The sequence below is a fragment of the Oppia nitens genome, unplaced genomic scaffold, assembly GCF_028296485.1.
Source record: "Oppia nitens isolate AA-2021 unplaced genomic scaffold, nextdenovo-longstitch-racon4-pilon3 scaffold22_pilon_pilon_pilon, whole genome shotgun sequence".
NCBI lineage: Eukaryota > Metazoa > Arthropoda > Arachnida > Sarcoptiformes > Oppiidae > Oppia > Oppia nitens.
In genome coordinates this window covers 760,209-769,987 of record NW_026533202.1, presented here as the reverse complement: position 1 = coordinate 769,987, position 9,779 = coordinate 760,209, and the positions used below count along the sequence as shown (strand labels likewise).

General features: G+C 24.6%; 2 protein-coding genes across 3 annotated transcripts; both read left to right on the top strand.

Moving 5' to 3' along the window:
* Positions 1-3,571: 3,571 nt before the first annotated feature.
* LOC128953547 (syntaxin-1A-like) lies at positions 3,572-6,556 on the top strand. Of its 2 annotated transcripts, none has more exons than XM_054299034.1 (9): positions 3,572-3,613; positions 3,791-3,865; positions 3,984-4,083; positions 4,252-4,326; positions 4,501-4,683; positions 4,786-4,859; positions 4,997-5,134; positions 6,140-6,250; positions 6,423-6,556. In XM_054299034.1, exons 1-9 carry the CDS (start codon positions 3,581-3,583, stop codon positions 6,504-6,506), a joined length of 873 nt encoding a protein of 290 aa, XP_054155009.1. In that variant the 5' UTR covers positions 3,572-3,580; the 3' UTR covers positions 6,507-6,556. The 2 variants fall into 2 exon arrangements, with proteins under 2 accessions (XP_054155009.1, XP_054155010.1); XM_054299035.1 differs by lacking the exon at positions 3,572-3,613 and adding an exon at positions 3,614-3,646.
* A 606-nt stretch (positions 6,557-7,162) lies between these two features.
* Positions 7,163-9,266, top strand: LOC128953546 (syntaxin-1A-like). The gene is made up of 9 exons (XM_054299033.1): positions 7,163-7,390; positions 7,521-7,604; positions 7,805-7,904; positions 8,068-8,142; positions 8,225-8,407; positions 8,478-8,551; positions 8,652-8,795; positions 8,952-9,065; positions 9,196-9,266. Exons 1-9 carry the CDS (start codon positions 7,355-7,357, stop codon positions 9,259-9,261), a joined length of 876 nt encoding a protein of 291 aa, XP_054155008.1. The 5' UTR covers positions 7,163-7,354; the 3' UTR covers positions 9,262-9,266.
* Positions 9,267-9,779: the final 513 nt, after the last annotated feature.

The following is a 9,779-nucleotide window of genomic DNA, read 5'->3' as shown; positions in this document are numbered from 1 at the left end:
ATAATAATAATAATTGTAATAAATTACCAATCAATCAATTAATTTATTATTATTTTATTTTAAATAATAATTAACTAAATAATTTTTGTTTTTAAAAATACCGGTACATTTTTTTATTTAGTAAAAATAATGATATATTATTATTATTAACAAAAAAATAATAAATCTAACTTAAAACAGTTTGCACAATATATAGTTATTTATAATACAAATAAATTTTAAAAAATAAAATTAATATAAATTTACAGGTATTACAAATTAAATTATATTTACAATTATTATTATTATTAAAAATTATTTATCAAATTAGCTTATATGATATAATCTGTATTCAACAACAAAAAATTATTACAATATATATATATATATATATATATATATATATATATATATATACACACCGTATAATAACCTAATTTATTTCACTTACCAATATTTAACAATATTCAAAAAAAAACTTAAATATTGTATATATAATTATAAATATACAGTATATATATATATATAAATATTTAAATTTAAAAAAAAATTTTGTATATAAAATAATACCAATGATTGTAGTATTGTTATGCAAATACTGTGTAATTGAAAAATACATATAAATTTTTTAAAAAATACAAAATTGCATTTCAATACTTCCTATATATTTCTTTATATATATATAAATATAATATATATATATATATAAACAATATAATTGATATCCCTATTAAATTAATAAGTAATATTTCAATTTATATGAATCTATTGATATATATATATAAAGCATACAACAACAAACAAACAAAAATATTTTTAATATATATATATATAATTGAGGAAAAAAAATATTGAAAAATTTTCAAAACAAAACAGTTTGTTGCACAAAACAAACGGTTAATTTATGCAAAAAATAAAACACAAATGAATTGCCTATTGATTGTAGTGATGATTATATATATATATAAAAAAAACAATTGATTTGATTTGATTGTAAGTCTATATATTATTATTATTGATAAATTATATAAATAAATAAAATTTAAAGTAATTATTAATAGTAATACTATACAAACACATACAAAGAAAATAATTGATAGTAAAGATTGAATATTTTTAGCGAAAGTCGACACAAAAAAAAACAAAAAGTTTTGAAAACGATATCTGAAATCTATTATTATTATTACAGTATATAAAATATATAAACAGTTTTTTTTAAAACAAACAATAACAACAACAATAAAATTATTTATGTAAATATATTATTTGAATAAAATTATTATTATATTATATTTGTCATTTAAAATTATACATTTAAAAATGTTTTTAATTTTTAGTATATTAAAAAATTCATTGGTATTTATTATATACACACTCACACACACACACACACACACACACACATACATACAAAACACTTGTAAATCAAATATATATATATATATATATAATACATAGAAAATTGTAAGCATTAATTTAGACTAAATTAAAAATTATATATATATATATTATAAATATTATAAATAAAATTATAAATAATATAAATATAAAAATTATATATATAAATAAATAAAATAATTTTTTTGATTATTATATTAATATTTATAAAAAAAATTTATTTAACAAACAATTTAAGATATTGTAAATCAATGACAAAACACTTATTATTATTAATAATAATAATAACAACACTAACAACAAAATGTCATAAAAATGTTTTTAATTATAAATATATTATTAAAAAAATAATAGTGTTTAACAATTATTATTACTATTATTACAATTATGTTAATTGTTTTATTATTATTATTATTATTATTATTATTGATTATAATAATATTGTTTATATTTATATATATATATTAACTGTATATTTAAATTTGATATTTTAATTAATACAATAACTGATATTTATTTTATTTTTGTTTGTTTGTTAATATTACTATTAATAATAATAATTATTATTATTATATAAAAAATATCAATCATTTAAATACATTACTTCCAAACAATAACAGATATACAACTATAACAACAAAAAATAAATTGAAATAAAAACTTAATGAATGAATGAATGGGGAAAAAATCAATTTCAAAAAATACAAGTTATTATTATTATTATTATTATTAAAAAACATAAATAAATTAAAAATTGTTATCACTTTTTAGTTTTTAAATATATTGAATATATATATATAAAAATATATAATTAAAAATTGAATCAATCAATCAAACTATAAAATTTTAAAAAACTATAAAATAAACTTTAAAAAAACCTAAAAAATTTTGTTTAAATATTTATTTAATTTAAAGTAATTTTTTTATAATAGTTATATAAAACTTAATAATTTAATATTTATATTATAATATAATTGAATATAATTGAATATTTAAAAAAAAAATAATTGAACATAGTAAATTTTTCTTATATATTATACATATATTATTTTTATAAACTATATATATATTAAAAAATCATATTAAATATATACAGTATTAAATATTAAATGTATATATTATTATTAAATGTATTAAATATATATATATATATAATAAAAATTAATAAAATTAATAATATATATATATAACAGTATATACTGTATATATATATTCTGGTTTTATTTACTGCCAGAATCGTTACGTTGTTTATGAACAGTCCTTATTTTAAAAAAAAAAAAATTATTGCTTGTGTTTGTACTCTCTATCACTATTGGCAACCAATGCAGTGGTAAATATAATTACATATATATTGTTTGGTTCCACTTCACAGATACTGTTACTACACATTCCAGTAATTTTTATTATTATTATTAATAATAATTTTAATCTATATATGTATTAATATACTGTATATGAGTCACCACTACATGTGTAATAAATTATCAAAAATAAAATAATAATAATAATGTGTACATAATTATAATAATTAGGGTTGTTAAATTTTTTAAATATATATATTACCATGTAGAATTATTATACTATTAATATATAAATAGGGAAACAAAATTTAATAAAATACACTATACATAGATATGTAGATAGCTAAAAAAAATAATTTCAAATTTCAAGTTCAATGTACTACTACTAATAATAATAATAATATGGTTTAAAATTATACTTGGTCACTTTAATTTTTTACTTTTAATTGTTTCTGTATATATATATAGAATATTATTTAATTAAAAAACAATTATTTAATAATAATGATAATAATTATAATCATTTCTAGATAACAAATATATTAGTGTATTTGTTTTGGTGTATTTGGCAACCCTAGGTTAAAAACAATAATACACACACACACAGTACACATGTATAATATATGTGTGTTTATTAACGCCAATAACATTAATAATATCAATAACAATGTTATTAACAAAAAAAATAATGTTATAATACAGTAATATATTTAATATATATATATATTTTTTAGTAGATATATAGATAGCGATAACAATATAATGAATGATATTTAATATACACTAAATAATAATATGATATAAACCCTATTAATAATAATAAAAAATTAATAAATTGAAAATAATATATATATAAAAAACTTTTAGTTATTTAGTTATTTTTTTATATATATATAAAAGTGATGACTAAAGACAGATTAGCAGCGCTTAAAGCCGTAAGTATTGCCGATTGTATGGCCTATTCGCGGGTAATATAGTGGCAACCGATATAGCTATCTATATATATATATATAGTATATATACTAACAATATTTGTTTGATCCCTTCCCGCTGTCGCCGCCGACGCCGGCATCGCCATCGATGGGTGGGTGTGTGTCTGTCTGTATGTGTAGGTCCAGACCGATGAGGATTCGGTATTCATTGGTCTCGACGAAAGGGGCGGTTATATGGATGAGTTCTTCCGGGAGGTAAGCGTTTGGTTTGGTTTATACATTCAATTGATTCAGACATCCCGACACTAATTATGGGTTGGGTTTTCATTTTCATCTATTTATATATCTCTCTCTTTATTTCACACACTTATAGGTGGAACAGATTGGCGACAACATCGAGAAGATGCAGACCAGTGTCGAGGAGGTGAAGAAAATTCATTCGGCAATATTGAGTGCACCGCAAACTGACGATAGTATGTGTTTGTTTGGCCGCCGAAATATCGGCTGTTATTATATATAGATATATATATATATAAAAGTGACCGCGTTTTGTGTAACCTAATAACCCGTTTTGTTTTGTTGTCTTATTTGTGTCCACATTGTTGTTGGTGGTTGTTGGTGTTGTTGATGTCAAACAACAGAAGTCAAACAACAAATGGATGATCTGATGGCCGAAATCAAGAGGATAGCCAACAGAGTACGGGAAAGATTAAAAGGTCTGTACTTTTTAGTTGTTGTTGTCTTTGTTTGATCTACTAATTGGTTCTCTCTCTCTCTCTTCGTGTCTTCAATTATTATCCATCAATCTATCCATCCATCCATCCATCCATCCATCCATCCATCCATCCATCCATCCATCCATCCATCCATCCATCCATCCATCCCATCAGTAATGGAGCAAACTATAGAACAATTAGAACAGACATCAATGATGAGCGCCGACTTCAGGATCCGGAAGACACAGCACTCGATGTTATCGCAAAAGTTTGTCGAAGTTATGACCGATTATAATAAGACACAAACCGATTATCGGGACCGATGTAAAGCTAGAATACAGAGACAGTTAGAAATAAGTGAGTAGTCGTTAGTGGTAGTGGTTGTGGTGATGGTAGTGATTGTATGTCATATTTATAATAACCACTAATTATCTTCATATTATTATTTGTACGAAACAGCCGGTCGATCGACCACTGATGATGAACTCGAGGCGATGATCGAAAGCGGAAATCCAGCTATTTTTACACAAGGAGTAAGTGATGTTTGTTTGTTTTTTGGACATCCATTTCCTTACTGGTCCTTTCCCTTCCCCCTCCTATTTGTTTTTTTTTATAAAACTACGGTTAATTTAATTGTTTTGTTTGTTTGCCCCCTCCTCACCCATAAAAGATTATTACCGACACTCAACAGGCCAAACAAACGCTGGCCGATATCGAGGCCCGACACGCGGACATTATTAAATTGGAAAGCAGTATACGGGAAATGCACGACATGTTCATGGATATGGCTATGCTTGTCGAAAGTCAGGTAATAATTGATTAAGTGGTAGACCACCACCACCCCGGCACTGGTAGCCCCCCCCCCACCTCTCACCATAAGTGATTAGATTAGTTTAGATGAATATATTTAGTTTTATAATTTCAATCTGTGTGTGTGTGTATGTGTATGTATCATGTGTGTGTATGTGTATGTGTATGTGTATGTGTATGTGTATGTGTATGTGTATGTGTATGTTTATGTGTATGTGTGTATGTATTTGTGTGTGGGTGTGTTTGTTTGTATGTATGTGTGTGTGTGTATATGCGTATGTGTGTGTGTATGTATGTATGTATGTATGTATGTGTGTGTGTGTGTGTATATATATATATATATATATATATATATATATTAGTGTTTTAATTACCGTAAATGCTATGCTTTTTTTGTATACCGTAATCGTTATATATTTTGTAGTCGTATTTTGTCATTAAATTTATTTTAAAATTTATGTTTTTTTTCTAATCTGTGTTTAATATGTTTTTCCTCTAAAAAATAACTGTGCGATAACTAATCTAAATATGTATTTAACTAAACATTTTTTCCTCCCAAAAATAATTAAAGCAATTATCAGATCGCTTGGCAACTAAATGGCCGCAACAATATCTCCAACAATAATAATAATATTATTATTATTAGCTATTAATTTCTATCGCCAATTGCTTATAATATGACAACTTTAATGTTATATCTATCTATCTATTGTATCCAACTGTCCCCTCAAACATATACAAACCGTGTGCTTAACCGCTATGTTGTACTGTGTCTTCGCTATCTAAATGGATTTATATCTAAATTATAATACAATAAAATGTATATAAAAATTTTATTCATTTATTAATATTATTACTATCATTGATTAATATACTGTTTTTTTTAAAAAAAAATATTCAATAATTTTTTGTTTATATAATTTGATAGTATTATTGATTTTAATTGTTTTTTCTAATTATGTAATTATCACTAATTTGTTTGTTTTTTTTGTTGTTATTTTAGGGCGAAATGATTGATAGCATTGAACGACACGTGCAAAGCAGTACCAATTACGTAGAGACAGCTAAAACTGTTACGAAAAAAGCGCGTGAATATCAACGCAAGTCACGTAAGGTTAGTTAGTTGTCAATCAATCAATTAGTTTAGTTTAGTTTAGTTTAGTTAGACATCGATTGTGTTATATATATATATATCATTATTATCGGTAACTAATTAATTTAAAATTAAATTGTTTGTAAATATATTTTTTTTAAATTTTTATAATAATTTTTTTTCATCACTACAGAAGTCGATTCTGGTGTTAATCGGTGTAATAATTTTGATTGCAGTCATAGTCCTTATTCTTTGCTCTGTTTTTAAAGTATTTTAATTAAAATTATAATTAAAAAACTAAATATTTAAAAATAAAAAAATTAAGTCAACAATATTTTTATATAGTCAGCTAAATAATATACCGGTAACTTATATATATATATATAATTTATATTTAATATACTAATATATACTGTATATAAACAGTCAAATTTTAAAAAAAATACAATTTACATAAAGTTTATATATTATATACAGTATATATATTTATTTATATATATTTATACTTATATTTATATCTATATATATTTATTTTATATAAAAATTTGTTTTTATTGTTTTTAAATTTTATTGTTTTTTTTTGTTTGGAAAAATGTATATTTATATTTATTGATTAAAAAAAATTTATTTATAACTTTTATATAACATATTTTTGTAGTAATAAATATTACTAATAATTGAATGATAAAAATCAAAATAAATATTTATTATGTTTCAATTTACAACAATAATAATAATGTAATAATTATTTATTGCATCATTGTATAGCAATTTTATTATCCATGCTATGACTCATAATTTTTTTTAAAAAAAATACTATACATGTATATAACATTTGCATATATACAGTAGTTATCATATATATATATATATATTGCATATATATGATAACTTCCCGGTATAATTGATATATTTATTAGCAATTAATTTGTGTAAAAAATACAATATATATAATTATTATTCAATTTATTTGCTTATATATTGTATATGCAGTACTTATATAAAAATTATTGCAATTTTTAGTTAGTTATGAATTTTATTGTCTATTATTATTATTATTATTGCTATTTACTGTCCATCACATCCATCACATCAATCCATAGGGGATTATAATACAGTATAATAATGGCAACAAAAGACCGATTAAATTCGCTAAAAGCCGTAAGTATTTATATTTGTGGCCATCACTGGGTAGTGTTGGACCAACTCCTCTATATATATACAGGACAGTCAGTCATTATGTGCGTTAACCCCCCCCCTCCTCACTGAAATTCCCGTATTTGGTTTTTAGGCCCGAAAACTTTCGGACAGATTTTCAAAGATAATCTACAAAATCGATAGAAAAAGCCATTTAAAGGATGAGTTCTTTCAAGAGGTAAGACATCGTCTCTTTCTCTCTCTTTCTCCCTCTTTCTCCCTCTTTCTCTCTCTTTCTCTCTCTTTCTCTCTCTTTCTCTCTCTTTCTCCCTCTTTCTCCCTCTTTCTCCCTCTTTCTCTCTCTTTCTCTCTCTCTCTCTTTAATCCATAGTTTGAATTTTAATTAATAATTGGTTTCTTCTTGATCTTCACTTACAGGTGGAACAGCTTCGCGAGACAATCGAGTCGATGCAGACCAGTGTCGATGAGATGAAGAAAATTCATTCGGCGATATTGATTGCACCGCAAACTGATAACAGTAAGTGTTGTTGTTTTTTGTTGGGCGGTGGGGGTCATCATTATAGGGAGGGAGGGAGGGAGGGAACGGGTCACTACTTAGCGAGTGATTACAAAACTGTTGCAACAATTTGTTATAATATATATATATATATATATATATATATTGTTTAATTTGAATACAGAAGTCAAACAACAGTTGGATGATCTGATGGCCGAAATTAAGAGGACAGCCAATAGTGTCAGAACTAGACTTAAAGGTTTGGTTATATTTAAAACACTTTTTTTGTCTGTAATTACCGATAATTTATGATATTTTTTTTGTTTCAATGGATAAAAAAGCAATCAACTCAAGTATAGATCAATTGGCGCCGACATCTACAACGGCCACAACAATACGTATCCGACGGACACAGCTATCGATGTTATTGAAAAAGTTTGCCGAAGTTATGGCCGATTATAATACAATACAAATTGATTATCGACACAATTGTAAGGCAAGAATACAGAGACAGTTAGAGATTAGTAAGTAGTAGTAGTAGTAGTAGTAGTAGACTATTGTTTGTTAATAATTTTAAACAACTGTTGGGAACAGCTGGTCGATCGACCACCGATGAGGAACTGGAGACAATGTTGGACAGTGAAAATCCTAACATTTTTACACAATCGGTTAGTTAATCTGGTTTTTATTGTTATTGTTGTTGTTGTGATTCAGACACCGATTTTTCAAAACCCCAACAATTGGTTTGGTTTTTTTTTTGAACAACAGATTAAAATAATTACCGATAGCCGAGAGCTTAGGCAACGGCTGGCCGACATCGAGGCCCGACACGCGGACATAATTAAACTGGAAAACAGTATACGGGAATTGCACGACATGTTTATGGATATGGCATTAGTTGTAGATATTCAGGTAATATATCTATTGTGCTATAGACTTGCCACCCGAAACTCTCTACGGGGAGGGGGGTGGGCGGGGCAGGGTAGCAGCTTATGTATTAAATAGTAATAATAATTTTGTAATTGATATATATATATATATAAGTTTGTTTTGATTTTTGTTGTTTAGGGCGAAACCATCGACAGTATTGAACAACACGTCCGCAATGCTGGCGATTATGTCGAGACGGGTGTCCAGGACTTTAAGCCGGCCCTCAAATGGCAACGTAAATCGCGTCGTAAGGTAAGGGGTAATCATTGCATCCCTACCCCCTACCCACAGATTAGCGGTCTCAATGGCCGCCCACACCCTACACCCTACCCCCACCACCACCACCTCTTGAGCTGATATTTTGTTTTGTTTTTCTACACAGAAGTTAATTTTGGTGGCAATCGGTCTCACAATTGTTTGCATTGTTGTCGTTGCTATCATTATTTAATGTCATAATTAAATAACATTTTTTTAAAAAAAATATATAATATTTTATTATTATTTTTTTGGTAATCAATAAAATTTGAATAATTTGTAATTATGTTATATTATTTATTTGGTAGTTAAAATGTTTATAAATTATTATAAATAAATAATTTATTGTTTTATACATAATTAAAACTATTAGTTATTTTTTTAAAAATTAATTTTACTCAAAAAATAAATATATATTTAAAAAATTAATTAATTTAAGAAAATATTTTTTTGAGAAATTTTCGGTGAATTTATTATATATTAGTTTTTTTGTTTACTATCTTTTGAATTATAAAATTTTTAGTTAAAAAATAAAAACTTTTATTAACATTTAATTTTTTTTAATTAATTAATTAATTAAAAACTATAATCAATCAATATTTAATGTATTTATAATTAATATATATTTAAATTAATTATAAAGTTTATAACTATAACTATCACTATATAGATGGCACTATAGTTGTGATACACTGTTTGAATTGTATTAGA